The sequence below is a fragment of the Oreochromis aureus genome, linkage group 14 (genome assembly GCF_013358895.1).
Source record: "Oreochromis aureus strain Israel breed Guangdong linkage group 14, ZZ_aureus, whole genome shotgun sequence".
Lineage (NCBI taxonomy): Eukaryota > Metazoa > Chordata > Actinopteri > Cichliformes > Cichlidae > Oreochromis > Oreochromis aureus.
This window is the reverse complement of record NC_052955.1, coordinates 36,812,760-36,835,462: the sequence shown is the minus strand read 5'-3', so window position 1 is coordinate 36,835,462 and position 22,703 is coordinate 36,812,760. Positions and strand designations below refer to the sequence as shown.

Genomic DNA, 22,703 nt, shown 5'->3' with positions numbered 1-22,703 from the left:
ACTGGCTGCTTGTTGTGACAATCAAGGAGATTACAATTACGTCATTGCCGTGCGGAAGACGATTGGTTGGCTACCCTGCCTAATCTCAGCACCGAGCGGCTAAGGTTTTGTTCACCATGTTGGATGAACAGCTCATTTCAGTTACCTCGTGACCAATACTTTTATCATGTCACAGGAGCGTCGTGAGCTTGAAGTGTAGAGGATCAGCCGAGTGACGTTTTTTCCTCAACTGACAGCGTCAAGGCCCAGCGGAACCAACGGAGGCAATGCTGTTTTTATGTGGAGATAGAGATACCCATTAGCTATCTCTGAGTTGTCAGATTGAATACCGCTGTCTAGCTCCTGGCGGTAGATTTTGTCCCACAACAAACGGATTTAACTTGTTAGTCTGTTTGGATGCGCGCTTCTGAGCCGTATTAGGACAGAGTGGGATACAGATACACACACACACACACACACACACACACACACACACACACACACACAAAAGCTGTCGATGGGGGAATTACGTTGTCTGCCAGCCGTCTGTGAGGATTTCTTTTCTCGTGTTTTGAGTCATGGTCGAAGCTTCGTCACCCTGTCAAACTGATGGGGGTTTCTTTGGAAGCACGCGGCGCGGTGGATTGCTATAATAATATGTGAGTAGGGTGGCTTGCCGAGGCCCGGGCCTGCCTGCCTCTCTGCGCTGCTGTATTGTAGCCTTGGCTGGGATACACCTCCTCTGCACCGGATCAGCAGCGTTAATTACGACTCTGAGATTACCTCTGCTATCAGAGTAGTTGTCTGGCCTGTACACACATCTGAAGGAGAATCCAGTTTGGAATAATAGATTGCGATTTTTAAGCCGTGTGGTGAGAAAAGCAACGTCGCCAGTGTGTGGCAAACTTGGAACACTTAAAAGATGAATGCTCTGTTTCCCATGTGACCTGCTTTAGATCGCACTATTTTATTAAGAGAGGAAGGTGAATTTTTCCAGGAGTTGAGGTAGAACCATCTCTGTGATGAAATGCCTTTAAGTCTTTTTTCTATTGAATATTTTTGGTTTGTCACTGACAGCAGTGGCACTGTTAAAGCTGCATAGATTGTATGTTTGGTTGGTCCATTGCCCATAATGTGCTCTCCGTCACTAGTTTCAGACTTCAGTAGTCTAATGGCGTTCTAAATAGAAAATTAATTTAGGGGAAGTGGGGCAAAGCCTAGTTAGTATTATGCTAAAACGCCATATCAGATATCGGATCATTTCTGTCAAAGTGATTGACTTTGGACGCTTAAAGGACATAAATTTTCTCTATGTTTGCCACAAGTTGTATTAACCGTGGGGTTGCTGTCTGGTTGCCATTAGTATCATTTTGAGAAGCAGTTTGAAAAGGAGGCATTTAAGTATCATTGGATGGCTCTTTGCGGTACAACTGCTGCAAATGTTACAAAAATGATGGCTGCTTACAACGGTGGTTCCTCAGCAGTAGCTGCCCATCACCCCCATCACCACCACCACCAGCTCCAGCACCTACCGCCTCCCCACATGCATCACCACCACCACCACGCGGGCCAGCACCACTTACAGCACCCGGGCTCAGCCGCTGCTGTGCACACGGTCCAGCAGCACACATCAACGGCTGCCGCTGCGGCGGTGATGCTAAACCCCGGACAGCAGCAGCCCTACTTTCCGTCTCCAGCCCCTGGGCAAGCTCCCGGGCCGGCCGCGGCCGCGGCTCCCGCACAGGTCCAAGCGGCTGCAGCAGCCGCTGTCAAAGCTCACCACCACCACCATCAACAGCAGCAGCAACAACACACGCATCACTTACAGCAGCTGGATATTGAGCCTGACAGACCCATCGGCTACGGAGCGTTTGGAGTTGTCTGGTAAGTGCAGTGCACTGTGCGTTCATGATGTATCTCTGTATCCACTAATACCACTATCACGCCATGGCTTCAAGTCGTTCATTAGTGTTTCGCATCACTCTCCAGCGGCATTTTTTTTTTTTTTTCTTTTCCCATTTATGTCTCAACCCATAGTCTTTAAACTTGAGCCTGTTGTCATACTGAAGACGTTTACACCAACTTCCGCTAAGTGTTTTTGTGTTGTAAACATTTGCACTTCAGCATTAGATGCTAATAATTGTCTAAGTCGAATAACGTTCTCTCTCTCTCCCTGTGTGTGTGTGTGTGTGTGTGTGTGTGTGTATAGACAGACAGATAGATATCACTTTTGCACATTGTTTACAAAAACTAACTGTATTATGCGTGATGAGTACTAATGATCAAAACCAGCACATGTCCTGAAGTCCAGAGATGACTCGAGGGAATTTCCAGTTGGTCTCTTGGTGTTAGTAATCTCTGTTTGACTCAATGAAAGTGTCAGTAAATAGGCTTCTGGTGTTTTTAATAATGTGAATGTTTGTCCCATGGAATATACTAAGCGGCAGTATGGACTTAAATTTATCACTAACATCACAATGTCTTGGCCCAGAACACCAACTTAATAATTTGACCCGCATTTTGCACTGAAGAGAAACCTGACATTGGCAGTGATAACATACCCACTCTGGGTGGCTGTAGTTCAGCAGGTAGAGCAGGTCGTCTACTAACTGGAAGGTTAGTCGTTTCCCCCAACGCATCCCCGAAGTGTGAGTGCATGTGTAAATCTTAGGCAGCACTTTTATGAATGTAAAATGTGTGAATGAGGCATGTAGTTGAATGTGCTTTGAGTGCTCAAATTGAGTAGTGGTAAGTGGTAGTGGTAATGCAGTTTTGTTTTTCTTTTTGTTTTTTTGCAGTTTAGCAAAATGATAATAACAAAAATAATCAGCTGCTTCTTTGTCATAACCAGATGGAGTATCGTTGTCAACAAAATGTGTTAATCTGTGCCTGACCAGTTTGTCAACACTATTATTGTTAGATTTGTTTTGGGGGTTTTTTCTTTTTAAAAAGGCGAAAGAATGAGATCGCGGATGCAAATGGTGGAATGGAAATAAGCTTTCTCCAAAGGGTGGATGTGCTCTTCATTAGTGATAGGGTGAGGAATTCAGTCGTTTAGGAGGGTCAGAGTAGAGCCGCTACTCCTCTACATTGAAATGAGCCAATTGAAAGCAGTCACCTCCTAGGTAAGTGGTTCTGGTCGGGCATGTCCTACCGGCAGGAGGTGAACAAAATATCAGGGCCACCCTTACTTGTGTTGTTGTTGTTCTGTGAGCTACATGCATATAAAGTTTCACTGCAACCACTCTTTTCTTGTTCTTTTCATGCGCTAATTTTTGAGGGGTTTTTTTTCTATATAAAAAAACCCCATCTGTCTGTCTATCTGTCTGTCTATCTGTCTGTCTATCGTGTGTGTATACACATCAGGACGAAGCATAAAAACATTCATTCTACATCACTAGGTCAATAAATGCACATTTGAATGTAATGCAATGCAAATTAGGTTGTAAAAGTAAAGCACCTTATTTAAGCATAGAATATATATGCAATGTTTAGCATACAGTACATAAGGGCATTTGTAATACTTTGGGTTTTTCTCCTGAAAATGCATACTCCAAAGATAACCTGCTCTGAATCAGGTTGTGTGTTCTTAAGTTAACATGGTGAGCTAGCTAGGTAAAAATAGAGCCATTTTGAAGACATTGACAACTCTGACTTTAGGCTCAACATAGCTCGCTAAGCTATTATTCTCTCTTAATATCCAAGATTGATCAACTGGTACATCATCATAGATACTTAGGGCTTTTGTTTTGTTTTTTGTATTTTTTAGGAGTGCATCTTACACACCTCTCTTTGGTAAATGAACTGGTTCATATATTGCGCTTTTCTACTCTGAGCACTCATAGGGCTTTACACAACTTACCTCATTCACGCAAGCATTTTTTTTCTATGCTTTTTCAACATAAATGCTTTCTAACATTTGGATGCATCATAGAGCAACTTGGGGTTAGTATTAGTGGTGCAACGGATCAAAAATCTCACGGTTCGGATCGGATCACGGTTTTAAGTCACGGATTGGATCAATTTTCGGATCACCAAAAGAAAGAAAAAAAAAAATTAAATTTACTGATTTACTTATTGAAGTATTTTTTGCCTGTTAAAAACATTCAACTCAAGACTCATTCCACGCAATTATATAAAAACAAATTATGGTACAGTATAGGACAGTATAGGGCTTTGTATCTACCACTCAATTAAATTAAATTAAATTTTATTTATAAAGCGTCAAATCACAACAACAGTCGCCTCAAGGCGCTTTATATTGTAAGGTAGACCCTACAATAATACATACTGCTCATTATATCGCACTCCGCTGTGATATAATGAGCTGTCACAGTCACGTAGCTTTCCGTGTCCTTGGAGGTCTACCCATTTGTAGTTAGGGCAACAGAAGATGCCTGGGACAGTTCAGCCATAACTTTAAACCTTTCCTGCTCATACATGCTTGGAACGATCTTGCCACTAAAGTGGACGCGCAACGGGATATCATAGCGGAGGCTCAAGCACGTTCATCATAGTTTAAACCCCTTGTTTTGCACAACGGAATACGGCCTCCCGTCTGCAGCTAAACACCCCAATAGCTTTTGTAATAGCTTTAGCCCGGTCGGATTGGGCAGCAAAGGGCTGCTTAAATACCGCAAACTACTCTGCTCCTCCACTTGGACCGCTAGCACTGACCATAGCTATCGCTTGACAGACCCACCACGCGCACCATACATATACTCTTTTTTTCTTCTTTTTCGAATCTTCGGATCACGTGCGTGCCGAACCGTGGAGTGGGATCGGTTCGGATTACGGATTAACCGTGATCCGTTGCACCACTAGTTAGTATCTTGCTCAAAGATATTTGGCCACATGGACTGGAGCAGACAGGCATCAAACCACCAACCTTGCTGTGACCTTCTCTACCTCCTGAGTCACAGGACCCCTGACTTTGTGTGTCTGCTGTAGTGACTTTAGAACATTTAGGAATTAATAATGAAGGAATAAAATAACTTGGAGTACTACATCTGAAAATCTGAGTGTGAAGATGGAGTGAGTATTTTTAGTCAGTTTTTGTGTGCGTGTGTGTCTGCTCGCCACAACCCCTTGAAGCTAACATTCAAATAATGCAGTAGTTCATATTGTGAAGTAAACGTAAATTTATGTACATTTTTATAACGCTGTTTCCAGCAATGTCATACTCGCCAGTTTTCTTTAATGAAAGTACTCCATATGAAAATGGCTATAAAATAACAGTAGTAGTAAATAAACAAACAATATATTTTTGCTAAACTGATCAGAGGTCAAGTCAGTGGGTAACCATATTGAAAGTCCTGAGTTTGCTTAAATCGAGAGGGTTGTTCTAATTGAAATGGGAGCAATTGTACTAATAATTTAAAAGAAATTTAGAGCTACTTCCATAGCCAATCATTAACTATGAATGTTAGGCATGCTGTGCATTGCAATACTTTGTGTTAGGCTACTTCTGCTAAGAAATAATAATAATTTTCGACACACACTCAATTAAATGGTATATGGACTCGAGAACAACTTGAGGTTAGTATCTTGCCCAAGGGTATTTGGCATGCAGACTGGAGCAGCCAGGGATTGCAACTAGAGATGGCACGATACCACTTTTTTATATCCGATACCGATACCGATATCATAGATTTGGATATCTGCCGATACCGATATGAATCCAATATAGTGTTTTTTAATCAAGTAAAACTGTTTTTTTTTAATATCTTGCTGCATTTTGTATAAGTTCATACTCAAGTTTAAATAAACAACAACACTAAAGCTATTCTGTTATACCTGTATGTAAAAAATACACTGCACCCAAAATATTTCATAGTTCAGCAATACTGATCAATCTAATAAACTTAAACCTACTCCATCCTTCCTATTCTGGTATTTTAAAGAGTACTTAGCAGAAATATTAAGCAACCTAACTAATAGGGTTGCAAACTCCCCCCCCCCCAAAAAAATAGGGAACCACCCCCCACCCTCCACCTCATGATGCTTAATCGATGCAATCAACTTAAATTTGATGCAGGGTGAAAAAAAATGCACAGAAATACATTATTTTTCAAGAATAATTAAATAGATTCAACATTTTTCTTCAACAGAATTGCAGAATTCACAAATGGTACTTTACCAAAGGAAAAAGTACTATAGCTTACTAGGGTATATTAGACTTAACAGTTACTATATACAGTAATGGACTTCTATACATTTTACATCAGATTAAAACTTTGGGTGTAAGATTCAGATAATTATTTATTAAAAGCTAGACATTTTAAATGAGAATAAGAAAGAAAAGTATGTCTTTGTGCCCCCTTTTCCCTGTTCATGCCCTATCGGCCCCCCTGGCTAAACTTTGCTAGATCCGCCCCTGCACAGTTACCAGCCGTCAGCTGCGTAGAAAAGGATCCTGGTGTAGAAAGTAATATTAAATAAATTCTAACAACAGTTTATCAAGCTTAAACGTGCTGCTGTTGTTCAGCCGCTGGTTTCCTCTTTCTGGTGCAAAGTGGGCCAAACACAAAGAAGAGAGACGGACTCGCGACAGAAAAGCCGATCAGCTGATCATTAATAAGTTGGAGCGAGAAGAGGCAGTCGCTCCATATATCGGTTGTAAAGCTTAACATGGGAATGCTTTACAAACATTCAGAGATGAACTTACACACTTGCTTTACTTCTCTCTGGGATAACTTCCTCGGAGATGAACTGCCGGATTGCTAGCCAGGCTACAAATACACACAGCCGCTCTATCACGTGAGCGCACTGCTCCAACGTGCTACGGTTATGAGCCGAGTTACGCCGTGTCGCAAGTTTTATGAGGTGCTTTTTGGATATTTAATGGATCGGATTACATTTTTTTTATTTCTCGCCGATATCCGAACCAGTAATTTACGTCAGTATCGGACCGATACCGATACGTAATATCGGATCGGTCCATCTCTAATTGCAACACAAATCTTTCTTTTAGTAGATGCCCTGCTCTACGTCCTGAGGTACAGCCATTTCATTATAAACTTAGTTATGTCACGGAGGGTCAAATGGCACCAAATGCAATGAATGGCCCAGTAAAATGCTAAAATGCACAATTTAAATGTACAACAGCCAAGATAAGATAAGATGACCTTTATTAGTCCCACAGGTGGGAAATTTGTTTTGTTACAGCAAAGTGCAAAGTTATGTAGCAGAAATTAGAAAACACTGGAAAGCAATAAAATACAATGAAATAAAATAAAATAAAATACCATATACAATAGAATAAAATGGAAATACAAATACTATATACAACTGAGTAGGAAAATACAAAAATACAACTTCGTCAGAAGAAGAATTGCACATATAGCGGTCTTATTGCACATGTGTGGGTTTGTGTGTTTGATCAGCTGCAAAAGTCTTTATTGTGGAGTCTGACAGCAGTGGGGAGGAAAGACCTGCGAAATCTCTCCGTCCCACACCGTGGGTGCCGCAGTCTCCCACTGAAGGAGCTGCTCAGTGCTGTCAGAGTCTCCTGCATGGGGTGGGAGATGTTGTCCAACAGGGATGACAGCTTAGCCGCCATTCTCCTGTCACTCAGCACCTCCACTGGGTCCAGAGGGCATCCCAGAACAGAGCTGGCCCTTCGGATCAGCCTGTTCAGTCTCTTCCTGTCCCCAGCAGAGATGCTGCCGCCCCAGCAGACCACACCATAGAAGATGGCTGAGGCCATCACAGAGTCATAGAAGGTCTTCAGGAGTGGGCCCTCCACTCCAAACAACCTGAGCCTCCGCAGCAGGTACAGCCTGCTCTGCCCTTTCCTGTAGAGGGCGTCTGAGTTATGAGTCCAGTCCAGTTTGTTGTTCAGATGAACACCAAGGTACCTGTAGCTGTCCACAGCCTCGATGTCCATACCTTGGATGTTCAGTGGTTGCAGTGGAGGATGCTTGTGCCTGCGGAAGTCTACCACGAGCTCCTTGGTTTTACTGGCATTGATCTGGAGGTAGTTCAGCTGGCACCAGTCCACAAAGTCTTGAGTCAGTCCTCTGTACTCCTTGTCGTCCCCATCAGTGATGAGGCCGACTATTGCAGAGTCATCAGAGAACTTCTGCAGGAAGTACTGGGTGGAGTTGTGGGAGAAGTCTGCAGTGTAGATGGTGAAGAGGAACGGAGCCAGAACCGTTCCCTGTGGGGCCCCCGTACTGCAGACGACCCTGTCCAACACACAGCCCTGAGTCCTCACATACTGTGGTCGGTCGGTGAGGTAGTCCAAAATCCAGGTAGTGAGGTGATGGTCCACTCCAGAGTTCTCCAGCTTGTCCTTCAGAACCGAGGGAAGAATAGTGTTGAAGGCACTGGAGAAATCAAAGAACATGATTCTCACAGTGCTCCCAGCGGTCTCCAGGTGAGCGAGGGAACGATGTAGGAGGTGAATGACGGCATCATCCGCTCCAATGCCAGGCTGGTAGGCAAACTGAAGTGGGTCCAGTGATGAGCTCACAAGGCGCCGGGCTGAGCCAGGACCAGCCGCTCAGGGTCTTCAACAGGTGGGATGTCAGAGCCACCGGCCTGTAGCTGTTGAGGTCCTTGGGGCGTGAAGTCTTTGGCACTGGAACAACACAGGAGGTTTTCCAGAGCTGTGGGACTCTTCCCAGCCTCAGGCTCAGGTTGAAGAGGTGCTCGATCACCCCACACAGTTGGTCCGCGCAGGACCTGACGAGCCTTGAGCTGATGCCATCTGGGCCCGCTGCCTTCTTGCCATTAATCCTCCTCAGTTCCCTCCTAACCTGGGTGGTAGCTACTGGCAAAGACAACAATGTTAGAAATATTTAAAGGAGCTATGTGTGAATTTTATCAATGGTGCCTTCTTCTGAAAAAAGGTAATGCATAAATTACTGAAGTTGTGTTTTTGGAAATCATTATTTCTAAAAGTCTGTTTCTGGATCGGTTCTACTGGATGACTGACTTTTGGTGCTAGACTAGACTAGCAAAAGTCAATCCAAAACTTATCTGCACACAATGGTCTGAAGGCATTGTGTGTGTGTGTATGTGTCTATTTTGTACACTGCTGAAAGAAGTGTGGGCTGCCTCCTCCACTGATCCTTATTGGTAAAAGTTGAATAGCCATAGCCCATACTGAGTTATCGCCACTCTTTGTCTCCTCTTCCCTCAAAATATGTGAACAGGGGGAGGTAGTGCGGTGGCCCAACCCACCAAGGGAAAAGTTTTACCCAGACAGTTGTCTCTTCCTGGTGCTCTCTGCAATAGTGTAATATCTATGATGGAAAAGTTTGTCAAAAGTCATTGCAAGTTGAGCATGCAGATATGACTGGATCACAGAAGTGTCAATTTTAGTGGATGCTCAATTTTTTGGCATAAGAACACATACCTCTTCTGTGCTAACTGTACTAAAGTCTAGAAAGAAATCGGTTGGTGCAGCGTCCCATGTGCTGGTTCATACTCATGGCTCATAACGGGTTTTTTAGGGCCCGAGCACCGAGAGTGCGAAGGCCCTATTGTATCTGCTCTGCTTCTTCTTCTTCTTCTTCTTCTTCTTCTTCTTCTTCTTCTTCTTCTTCTTCTTCTTCTTCTTCTTCTTCTTCTTCTTCTTCTTCTTCTTCTTCTTCTTCTTCTTCTTCTTCTTCTTCTTCTTCTTCTTCTTCTTCTTCTTCTTCTTCTTCTTCTTCTTCTTCTTCTTCTTCTTCTTCTTCTTCTTCTTCTTCTTCTTCTTCTTCTTCTTCTTCTTCTTCTTCTTCTTCTTCTTCTTCTTCTTCTTCTTCTGCTTCTGCTTCTGCTTCTTCTGCTTCTTCTTCTTCTTCTTCTTCTTCTTCTGCTTCTTCTTCTGCTTCTTCTTCTTCTTCTGCTTCTTCTTCTGCTTCTGCTTCTGCTTCTGCTTCTTCTTCTGCTTCTTCTTCTGCTTCTGCTTCTTCTTCTTCTTCTTCTTCTTCTTCTTCTTCTTCTTGCCCGAGCACTGAGAGTGCGAAGGCCCTATTGTATCTGCTCTGTTTATTATTATTATTTTTCATTGAAATGAATTGCCTTTTTGAGGGTTTTAACATGCTCAAAAACTCATGAAATTTTGCACACATGCCAGGTCTGGTGAAAAATTTTGTATTTTAATGGTTTTATATATGAGCACTGGGAAATGGCTCTGTAGCGCCACCTATGCGTTGTTAAATGCAGCCCTACGAACACATCTTTTGAGCTACATGTATGAAATTTGGCACACATGTGTATCATGCCAAGACGAACAAAAAAGTCAATGGGACCATTGACGCAGACCCAACAGGAAGTCCGCCATTTCAAGTGAAGGTGACATTTTGGCTCCAATTTTGCCATTTCCATGCCTCGAACTTTTTCGAACTCCTCCTTGGGATTTTGTCATGGAAACTTCATATTGGGACAGTGCCAACTACACACCTGGGCCATGTTAAATTGCGGAGCTTTTGAGTTTTCGGGATACGGTGAGGACGTGGCGCCATGGCGAATTTCGATGACTCGCCATGAAAATATTATTGCCTCTCATTCTGTCATACATGGTCCGACGTGGACCAAAGAGAACACATACGATAAGGCTCCACCCTGAACATATTTCAACTGCCATATTTGACATCAGGGACAGCGCCACCTAGTGGGAACAGGAAGTGTCATGTTTTACACTTTGGGGTACAGTATTGTTATGGTTGACATCTGCAGCCTCAAATTTGTCCAGGAAAGCCATAACCAGTTGGTCTTGGGTTACAGTGAAAACTGTGACTTTTCGTGAAAGGGTGTGACCCCAGCAGCATGGCGAACATTGATGTCTCGCCATGAAGAAACAATTTAGTATAACTCAATGAAATCCAGTCTGATCAGAACCAGACTTTAAAGGCATGATGTCAGACCTGCCCTGAAACGATTGATGTGCCCATTGTCAGGAATACGTAGAGCGCCACCTAGTGGGAAGAGGAAATGTCATGTCTTACATTTTGTTGTACTGATTTTCACAGGTTCATCGTGGCCACTTCAAAAGTGGTGAATATCACCATCAGTCCCTCATGATGCTTCAGTGAGATAATTGTGACTTTAAACTGAACGGCGCACCCTGGTGGCAACGCGTTCACCATGAACAATGAAGTGGAGTTTGAGCGGCTTGGGAAGTTTAAAATGTCTTGAAATTTGGCGCACACCTCCAATGTGATGAGCCCTTTCTTGTTGTTTTACCATTTTCATTGAATAGTGCAAAATGGCTCAACAGCGCCCCCTACAATATTTCAAAACATCAGCCCCTGCTCTGTGTTTTATCTATGAGTCTGAAACCTGGTAACCTTATAGGAGGTTTGAAGATGTACAAAAAGTCTCTTGGAGCAATATCCCAAATCCAACAGGAAGTCAGCCATTTTAAATTTAAAGTGTAATTTTGGCGACATTTTCCCTCTTTGCAGGCACCGTGGTTTGACGAACTCCTCCAAGGGATTTCATCAGATTGAACCATTCTCCAGTGTGTGGAATCTAAAGACCTTTGTGATGTTAAATTGCGAAGCTTTTACATTTAAGGAAACAGGGTGGTCATGGCGGCATGTGGAGTTTCAATTACTCGCCAAGAAGCAGTAATCTGCTGTCACTCAAAAACACAATGTCCAATCTCTCCGAAACTTCACAGGCATGATAAGACTCGAGCTCGGTAATGTTTGTTATGCCATTTGTCAGTAATGGTTAGAGCGCCACCTAGTGGGATGACTATAATCATGATTGAATGAGATAAAATATTAGCTGGTGGTTAAACGCATGAATTCCATCAATGTGACATCAGATTGGACGCGTGCTGGTTTTGTGTGTTGGGCGTGGCTCGACGCTGGGGGGTGCGAGGGCCCTCATAACGCTGCTTGCAGCTTTAATTAGGGCCCGAGCACCGAGAGTGCGAAGGCCCTATTGTATCTGCTCTGTTTCTTATTATTATTATTATTATTATTATTATTATTATTATTATTTCGGCAAATGAATCGGCCTTTTGAGGGCCTAAACATGCTCAAAAACTCATGAAATTTTGCACACGCATCAGGTCTGGTGAAAATTTACGTATTTTAATGTCCGTAGAGACATGTCCAGGGAAAATTGGCTCAGTAGCGCCACCTAGAAAAATGAGAAACGCGAGCCCCGAGATGGGTATGACCTACATGTATAAAACTCGAACACATATCTAACGTTCGGAGACGCACAAAAAAAGTCTATTATGGCCATGTCCTAAACCCAACAGGAAGTCCGCCATTTGGAAGTGAAGGTGACATTTTGGCTCTAATTTTGCCATTTCCATGCCTCGAACTTTTTCGAACTCCTCATTGGAATTTCATTGTACAAGCTTCATATTTGGTCAGTGTCAACTACACACCTGGGCCATGTTAAATTGCGGAGCTTTTGAGTTTTCAGGATACGGTGAGGCCGTGGCGCCACGGCGAATTTCGATGACTCGCCATGAAAATCTTATTGCCTCTCGTTCTGTCATACATTGTCCGACCTTGACCAAAGTGGACACATATGATAAGGCTCCACCCCTGAACATATTTCAACTGCCATATTTGACATCAGGGACAGCGCCACCTAGTGGGAACAGGAAATGTCATGTTTTACACTTTGGGGTACAGTATTGTAATGGGTGACATCTGCAGCCTCAAATTTCTCCAGGAAAGCCTTAAGGAGTTGGTCTTGGGTTACAGAGAAACTGTGAGTTTTTGCTGAAGGGTGTGACCCCAGCAGCATGGCGAACATTGAGGTCTCGCCATGAAGAAACAAATTAGTGTAACTCAATGAAATCCAATGTGATCAGTACCAGATTTTACAGGGATGATGTCAGACCCGCCCTGAACAGATTGATATGCCCATTGTCAGGAATACGTAGAGCGCCACCTAGTGGCAACAGGAAATGTCATGTCTTTCATTTTGTTGTACTGATTTTCACAGGTTCATCGTGGCCACCTCAAAAGCGGTGAATATCACCATCAGTCCCTCTTGATGCTTCAGTGAGAAAATTGTGACTATAAACTGAACGGGCGCACCCTGGTGGCAACGCAGTTCACCATGAAAGATGAAGTGGCTTTTGAGGGGCTTGAAAAGTTTAAAAGTCTTGAAATTTGGCGCACACCTCTAATGTGATGAGGGTTTTCTTTTATATGTTCATTTTCCTTGAACAGCGTTTAATGGCTCCACAGCGCCCCTACAAAATTTCAAAACAACAGCCCCTGCTCTGTGTTTTATGTATGAGTTTGAAACCTGGCAAGCTTATTGGAGATATCAAGATGTATAAAAAGTCTCTTGGAGCAATATCCCAAATCCAACAGGAAGTCAGCCATTTTAAAATTAATGTGTAAATTTGGCGACATTTTCCCTCTTTTCAGGCCTCATACTTTGACGAACTCCTCCAAGGGATTTCATTAGATTTACGCGATCTCCTGTGTGTGGAATCTAAAGACCTTTGTGATGTTAAATTGCGAAGCTTTTTACGTTCAGGGAAACGGGGTGGTCATGGCGGCACGTGGAGTTTCAATCACTCGCCAAAAGCAGTAACCTGCTGTCGCTCAAAAACACAATGTCCAATCTCTCCCAAAGGTCGCAGGCGTGATGGGACTCGAGCTCGAAATGTTTGTTATGCCATTTGTCAGTAATGGTTAGAGCGCCACCTAGTGGGACGACTATATAATGGTTGAATGAGATGAAATTTTAGCTGGTGGTTAAATGCATGAATTCCATCAATGTGACATCAGATCGAAGCGCTGGTTTTAGGTGTTGGGCTTGGCTCGATGCGCCGGGGTGCGAGGGCCCCTCATATCGCTGCTTGCAGCTTTAATTATTATTATTATTATTATTATTATTACGGCAAATGAATCGGCCTTTTGAGGGCCTAAACATGCTCAAAAACTCATGAAATTTTGCACACGCGTCAGGTCTGGTGAAAATTTACGCATTTTAATGTCCTCAGAAATATCAAGGGAAAATTGGCTCAGTAGCGCCACCTAGAAAAATGAACAACGCGAGCCCCGGTGTGGGTATGACCTACATGTATGAAACTCGAACACATATCTAACGTTAGGAGACGCACAAAAAGTCTGTTATGGCCATGTCCTAAACCCAACAGGAAGTCCGCCATTTGGAAGTGAAGGTGACATTTTGGCTCTAATTTTGCCATTTCCATGCCTCGAACTTTTTCGAACTCCTCTTTGGGATTTGATTGCATAAGCTTCATATTTGGTCAGTCTCAACTACACACCTGGGCCATGTTAAATTGCGGAGCTTTTGAGTTTTCGGGATAAGGTGAGGTCGTGGCGCCATGGCGGTAATTTTGATGACTCGCCATGAAAATCTTATTGCCTCTCATTTTGTCATATATGTTCCGATCTGGACCAAAGAGCACACATACGATAAGGCTCCACCCCTGAACATATTTCAAGTGCCATATTTGACACCAGGGACAGCGCCACCTAGTGGGAACAGGAAATGTCATGTTTTACACTTTGGGGTACAGTAATGTGATGGGTGACATCAGCAGCCTGAAATTTCTCCAGGAAAGCCTTAAGGAGTTGGTCTTGGGTTACAGTGAAAACTGTGAGTTTTCGCGGAAGGGTGTGACCCCGGCAGCATGGTGAACATTGATGTCTCGCCATGAAGAAACAAATTAGTGTAACTCAATGAAATCCAATCTGATCAGTACCAGACTTTACAGGCATGATGTCAGACCCTCCCTGAACAGATTGATGTGCCCATTGTCAGGAATACGTAGAGCGCCACCTAGTGGCACCAGGAAATGTCATGGCTTTCATTTTGTTGTACTGATTTTCACAGGTTCATCGTGGCCACCTCAAAAGTGGTGAATATCACCATCAGTCCCTCATGATGCTTCAGTGAGAAAATTGTGACTTTAAACTGAACGGCGCACCCTGGTGGCAACGCGGTTCGCCATGAACAATGAAGTGGCTTTTGAGGGGCTTGGAAAGTTTAAAATGTCTTGAAATTTGGCACACACCTCCAATGTAATGAGGGCTTTCTGGTTATGTGATCATTTTCATTGAATAGCGCAAAATGGCTCCACAGCGCCCCCTACAAAATTTCAAAACATCAGCCCCTGCTCTGTGTTTTATCTATGAGTCTGAAACCTGGTAAGTTTATGTAAGATATCAAGATGTACAAAAAAGTCTCTTGGAGCAATATCCCAAATCCAACAGGAAGTCAGCCATTTTAAAATTAATGTGTAATTTTGGCGAGATTTTCCCCTCTTTTCAGGCACCGTTCTTTGACGAACTCCTCCAAGGGATTTCATCAGATTGATGCGATGTCCTGTGTGTGGAATATAAAGACCTTTGTGATGTTAAATTGCGAAGCTTTTTACGTTCAGGGAAACGGGGTGGTCATGGCGGCACGTGGAGTTTCAGTCACTCGCCAAAAAGCAGTAATCTGCTGTCACTCAAAAATACAATGTCCAATCTCTCCCAAAGGTCACAGTTATGATGAGATTCGAGCTCGGAAATGTTTGTTATGCCATTTGTCAGTAATGCTTAGAGCGCCACCTAGGGGGATGACTATAATAATGGTTGAATGAGATTAAATTTTAGCTGGTGGTTAAATGCATGAATTCCGTCAATGTGACATCAGCTCGGAAGCGCTGGTTTTAGGTGTTGGGCTTGGCTCGACGTGCTGGGGTGCGAGGGCCCTCATATCGCTGCTTGCAGCTTTAATTATTATTAGGGCCCGAGCACTTCGAGTGCGAAGGCCCTATTGTATCTGCTCTGTTTATTATTAGTGTGAATGCTTGTAAAAGCATTCACAGTATTGTTCTTCTAATCTTTATTCTATTTTATTATTATAGATTCCGTACGTTTTTTGTACTCTATCTCCTTCAAAACCGTTCAACTTAGAAAAACCATTCAAACACCGTTACATTCCTCTTCTTTTGGACATGACTGCTTCTATTTTTTTCATTTATAACATTTATATTTTTAAAATTATTCAACTTTTTTCAACAAAAATTTCCCATGTATTTCAATGGGGAGACCCTTCAAATTCTCCTTCAACTTACTCCTCTTTAAACTGTATCTACTTCCACATACATTGACGTAGAGCCACCATTCAAACTTTAAAACGAAGACAAGACATTCAACTATTCAACTTGTATTTATCTTTTCAATATCTATTATACTTTTTCTTCAGCTCCAGTTTAAGTTTCATGATGATTTTTCAGCAGTTTCAGAGTTTATAATGGGTGTGTATGGGACGGAATGTTGGGGCTAGAGTGAGACAGCTCAACTGCCAGAGTGAGAGGAGCGAAAAAATTAATCTTAAAATATTTTTTAAACTGCTGCTGTGTCCGCAGCGTTTGCTCTACAGGTCTGATTTTACCCTCAAAACGTAGCCATCGCTGTCCTGTTTCATCCAATGTGTTTACTATTGTACTAGGTGTTATGGTTCTTTCATAAATGTCACCCAAGCACAGCCTCCTCCTCCAACTCCTCCATAGACTCTAATGTTAAAATGGCTCAGAAGGTTCGCTTTGAAAATCAGAAGAGCATGGTGTTTTTACACTGTCACCACGTCCATATAATAAACTCCACAGGCATGAAAACTGAGAATTAGGTAGACTAGACATTGCTGCCACTCACGGTGAAAGAATTTCGTCAATAGGACCTGTACTTTTCATTTGGGAGCGATTTGTTTCGACGTGACTTTTCTGTTCATTTTAAGCAGCAAAAGTGAGGTGCATGTCTGTGAGCGTGTGTACTGAGCCATTGGGTGCAGTCACTATAGCAACCAGGCTCACACCTGCCTGCCTAACGAGCTCTGTCTCTCACTCTGCCAAGATTCATCTTAAACACTTCTCTTTCAACTGCTGCTGTGTCCACAGTGTTTGCTCTACAGCCATCATTTTACCCTCAAAACGTAGCCATCGTTCTTCTCTTTCCAGCACCTTGTCTTTCAAAGCTCAGAGATGTAAACCTTTAAAACTGTGTGGATCCAAGTGGAGGGATCACACTTTAGTCATTCAGCGATTCAAAGAATATGAACTTTTAATATTCATTCAGATGTTTTCTGACTAAATTTTCTGTTCTCATTTCTTAGGTTTTCCAAATTTTAATTTAAAAACTTTTCAGCTCTTTTCCAACTTCTTCTGTGTGAACTTCAGCTTTCAAAAGTTCTGCACTTTTGTTTTCAGGTTAAAAACTCTGTATTTTCAGGCTCCTTCAACATTTTTATTTTTAACTTAAAATTCAGCAATTAATTCATTTCAGTGCATACATTCAGATTCAAGCATTCACACTGCAGTTTCTTCAGAAAATGCACTTTCTAGTTATTATTATTATTATTATTATTATTATTATTATTTTTCATTGAAATGAATGGCCTTTTTGAGGGCTTTAACATGCTCAAAAACTCATGAAATTTTGCACACATGCCAGGTCTGGTGAAAAATTTTGTATTTTAATGGTTTTACATATGAGCATTGGGAAATGGCTCTGTAGCGCCACCTATGCCTTGTTAAATGCAGCCCTACGAACACATCATTTGAGCTACATGTATGAAATTTGGCACACATGTGTATCATGCCAAGACGAACAAAAAAGTCTGTGGGCCCATTGATGCAAACCCAACAGGAAGTCCGCCATTTGGAAGTGAAGGTGACATTTTGGCTCTAATTTTGCCATTTCCATGCCTCGAACTTTTTCGAACTCCTCCTTGGGATTTCATTGTTTAAGCTTCATATTTGGTCAGTGCCAACTACACACCTGGGCCATGTTAAATTGCGGAGCTTTTGAGTTTTCGGGTTACTGTGAGGCCGTGGCGCCACGGCGAATTTCGATGACTCGCCATGAAAATCTTATTGCCTCTCGTTCTGTCATACATTGTCCGACCTTGACCAAAGTGGACACATATGATAAGGCTCCACCCCTGAACATATTTCAACTGCCATATTTGACACCAGGGACAGCGCCACCTAGTGGGAACAGGAAATGTCATGTTTTACACTTTGGGGTACAGTATTGTAATGGGTGACATCTGCAGCCTCAAATTTCTCCAGGAAAGCCTTAAGGAGTTGGTCTTGGGTTACACAGAAAACTGTGAGTTTTCGCTGAAGGGTGTGACCCCAGCAGCATGGCGAACATTGAGGTCTCGTCATGAAGAAACAAATTAGTGTAACTCAATGAAATCCAATCTGATCAGAACCAGATTTTACAGGGATGATGTCAGACCCGCCTGAACAGATTGATATGCCCATTGTCAGGAATACGTAGAGCGCCACCTAGTGGCACCAGGAAATGTCATGTCTTTCATTTTGTTGTACTGATTTTCACAGGTTCATCGTGGCCACCTCAAAAGTGGTGAGTATCACCATCAGTCCCTCATGATGCTCCTGTGCGAAAATTGTGACTTTAAACTGAACGGTGCACTCTGGTGGCAACGCGGTTCGCCATGAAAGACGAAGTGGCTTTTGAGGGGCTTGGAAATTTTAAAAGTCTTGGAATTTGGCCCAAACCTCCAATGTGATGAGGGCTTTGTTGTTATGTGATCATTTTCCTTGAATAGTGCAAAATGGCTCCACAGCGCCCCCTACAAAATTTCAAAACATCAGCCCCTGCTCTGTGTTTTATTTATAAGTCTGAAACCTGGTAAGCTTATGGAGGATATCAAGATGTACAAAAAAGTCTCTTGGAGCAATATCCCAAATCCAACAGGAAGTCAGCCATTTTAAAATTAAGGTGTACTTTTAGCCACTTTTTTCGCCTCTTTTCAGACCTCATACTTTGACGAACTCCTCCAAGGGATTTCATCAGATTAACCCGATCTCCTGTGTGTGGAATCTAAAGACCTTTGTGATGTTAAATTGCGAAGCTTTTACGTTCAGAGAAACGGGGTGGCCATGGCGGCACGTGGAGTTTCAATCCTCGCCAAAAAGCAGTAATCTGCTGTCACTCAAAAACACAATGTCCAATCTCTCCCAAAGTTCGCAGGCGTGATGAGACTCAAGGTCGGAAATGTTTGTTATCCCATTTGTCAGTAATGGTTAGAGCGCCACCTAGTGGGACGACTATAATAATGATTGAATGAGATGAATCGTTAGCTGGTGGTTCTAGGCATGAATTCCATCAATGTGACATCAGATCGGACGTGCTGGTTGTAGGTGTTGGGCGTGGCCCGGCGTGCCGGGTGCGAGGGGCCCTCATAACGCTGCTTGCAGCTTTAATTAGGCCCGAGCACAAAAGTGCGAAGGCCCTATTGTATCTGCTCTGTTTCTTATTATTATTATTATTATTATTATTATTATTATTATTATTTCGGCAAATGAATCGGCCTTTTGAGGGCCTAAACATGCTCGAAAACTCATGAAATTTTGCAGACGCGTCAGGTCTGGTGAAAATTTACGTATTTTAATGTCCGTAGACATGTCCAGGGAAAATTGGCTCAGTAGCGCCACCTAGAAAAATGAGAAACGCGAGCCCCGAGATGGGTATGACCTACATGTATAAAACTCGAACACATATCTAGCGTTCGGAGACGCACATAAAAGTCTATTATGGCCATGTCCTAAACCCAACAGGAAGTCCGCCATTTGGAAGTGAAGTTGACATTTTGGCTCTAATTTTGCCATTTCCATGCCTCGAACTTTTGCGAACTCCTCATTGGAATTTCATCGTCCAACCTTCATATTTGGTCAGTGTCAACTACACACCTGGGCCATGTTAAATTGCGGAGCTTTTGAGTTTTCGGGTTACTGTGAGGCCGTGGCGCCACGGCGAATTTCGATGACTCGCCATGAAAATCTCTTATTGCCTCTCGTTCTGTCATACATGGTCCGACCTTGACCAAAGTGGACACATATGATAAGGCTCCACCCCTGAACATATTTCAACTGCCATATTTGACACCAGGGACAGCGCCACCTAGTGGGAACAGGAAATGTCATGTTTTACACTTTGGGGTACAGTATTGTAATGGGTGACATCTGCAGCCTCAAATTTCTCCAGGAAAGCCTTAAGGAGTTGGTCTTGGGTTACAGAGAAAACTGTGAGTTTTCGCTGAAGGGTGTGACCCCAGCAGCATGGCGAACATTGAGGTCTCGCCATGAAGAAACAAATTAGTGTAACTCAATGAAATCCAATCTGATCAGTACCAGATTTTACAGGGATGATGTCAGACCCGCCCTGAACAGATTGATATGCCCATTGTCAGGAATACGTAGAGCGCCACCTAGTGGCACCAGGAAATGTCATGTCTTTCATTTTGTTGTACTGATTTTCACAGGTTCATCGTGGCCACCTCAAAAGCGGTGAATATCACCATCAGTCCCTCTTGATGCTTCAGTGAGAAAATTGTGACTATAAACTGAACGGCGCACCCTGGTGGCAGCGCAGTTCACCATGAAAGATGAAGTGGCTTTTGAGGGACTTGAAAAGTTTAAAAAGTCTTGAAATTTGGCGCACACCTCTAATGTGATGAGGGATTTCTTTTATATGTTCATTTTCCTTGAACAGCGCAAAATGGCTCCACAGCGCCCCCTACAAAATTTCAAAACAACAGCCCCTGCTCTGTGTTTTATGTATGAGTTTGAAACCTGGCAAGCTTATTGGAGATATCAAGATGTACAAAAAAAGTCTCTTGGAGCAATATCCCAAATCCAACAGGAAGTCAGCCATTTTAAAATTAATGTGTAAATTTGGCGACATTTTCCCCTCTTTTCAGGCCTCATACTTTGACGAACTCCTCCAAGGGATTTCATTAGATTTACGCGATCTCCTGTGTGTGGAATCTAAAGACCTTTGTGATGTTAAATTGCGAAGCTTTTTACGCTCAGGGAAACGGGTGGTCATGGCGGCACGTGGAGTTTCACTCACTCGCCAAAAGCAGTAACCTGCTGTCGCTCAAAAACACAATGTCCAATCTCTCCCAAAGTTCGCAGGCGTGATGAGACTCGAGCTCGGAAATGTTTGTTATGCCATTTGTCAGCAATGGTTAGAGCGCCACCTAGTGGGACGACTATAATAATGGTTGAATGAGATGAAATTTTAGCTGGTGGTTAAATGCATGAATTCCATCAATGTGACATCAGATCGGAAGCGCTGGTTTTAGGTGTTGGGCTTGGCTCGACGCCGCCAAAAGTGCGAGGGCCCTCATATCGCTGCTTGCAGCTTTAATTATCATTATTATTATGTGTGCCTATGCCAAGAGGCACACATATTACTATTCGTCGGATTTATTATGTGTGCCTATGCCAAGAGGCACACATATTACTATTCGTCGGATTTATTATTATTATTATTATTCTCCAGTTTCCGCCTGAAATTTTGCAGCGAATCTCGCCTCGCAGTTTTGAGACAAGCTTCATATATGTTACCTCATTTTGTGCGGCCGGATCTGGAATGGTGTGCTATGACTTTTGGTGTTTATGAATTTTATAGTTTTTAAATATTAATATTTTAGTGAAAATTTTCCCGCTCCTCTGCCAAACAGTTTTGACATTAGGGTTACATATGTTAGATCATTTTGTGCGGCTGGAGCTGGACTATTATGTTATGACTTTTGGTGTTTATAACTTTTATAGTTTTTAAATATTAATATTTTAGTGCAAATTTAGGCCAATTCATCTTTTGGCGCCAAATAAACAGACTTCATTTGTGGTGTCTTGGCTCTCTCTAGTGGTATGCCGGGAGTGGTACAGCCTGTGTACCCTTATTTGGATTACCGTAATGATGACAATTTCAACGGTGCGCACAGCGTCGCTGCTTTCAGGAGCCCTTGGCATTTTTAAGGTTGCGCAAATCATTCAAAAGTTACGGTAATGCTTGGTGGAAAACTCAATATCCCACAATTCATAGCACGCCTCTACAGAGTGAACAATGGCGGCCACCACTTCGCTTTTATATGTCTTTTATTCGTGTTTCTAGGTCACAAAATAAGCTTTTAAGATATTTTCAGGCGAGAATGTAGGTGTGTAAACTTCAAATATCTGCTTGTTTTATCAAGACATCCCATATTTAGCGACAGTGCTCTGACTACGCCGGTCCTGCCTGACAGCTAGCCGGCTACCTAGCTGGCTACCTAGCTAGCTGCCGCGACTTGGCTGCAAATGGATAGCGAGGGACTCTCTGTCGCTTTCACCTCCTGGTCTCTCGCAAATGCTCGCATAGAATCGGAGTTACAGCTGGATGTGGAAAAAATAACTGAGTTGTTTGGTGGTGGAGCTACAACAGAGGGCAGCTACCCACCGTGTGTGACAGAAAGGACATGCCGCCAACGAGACATATGAGGCCGGGCAGGCGATTGCTAACGCGGTGGTCAATCATGGATCAGGGAAAGCGAAGGCAGGAGCGTGAGGTGAACTGAATTTCAGGTAAGAAGTTATGAACTGCACTCTATTTGGGTCAGATATAAACAGAGTTTAGGTGTAGTTTATTTTCGTTGTGCTGACTTTTTACAATCGTATCGCGTGCTAGGTAGCACGAGGGAGTTTATATACAGCTGTGTGCGCGCTAAGTTACTGACGTTGGACTTTATTTTATTCATAATGGTTAGTTCAGAGTTGCCGTACAAACGGAATCGTGCCACATTCAGAGAAAATATTACGATTTATTCTGTCGTTACGAAGCCTCCCCTGTCATTCTCTCGCCTGTTGAAACTTCAGTCATGAAACTGATCAATGATCGGCTTTTCTCTCTTGTTTGTTTATCGCGCTAAACAACAGCAGCACGTTTAAGCTTGATCAGCTGTTGTTAGAATTCATTTGCTTTTAATTT

General features: G+C 42.9%; 1 protein-coding gene across 1 annotated transcript in view; it reads left to right on the top strand.

The window, feature by feature from the left end:
• Positions 1–80: 80 nt before the first annotated feature.
• Positions 81–22,703, top strand: part of nlk2 (nemo-like kinase, type 2) — a 226,176-nt gene continuing 203,553 nt past the window's right edge. The window contains exon 1 of the mRNA XM_039622899.1: positions 81–1,863. Coding sequence (XP_039478833.1) covers positions 1,391–1,863 — 473 coding nt within the window. The 5' untranslated portion in view covers positions 81–1,390. The remainder of the gene's footprint in view (positions 1,864–22,703) is intronic.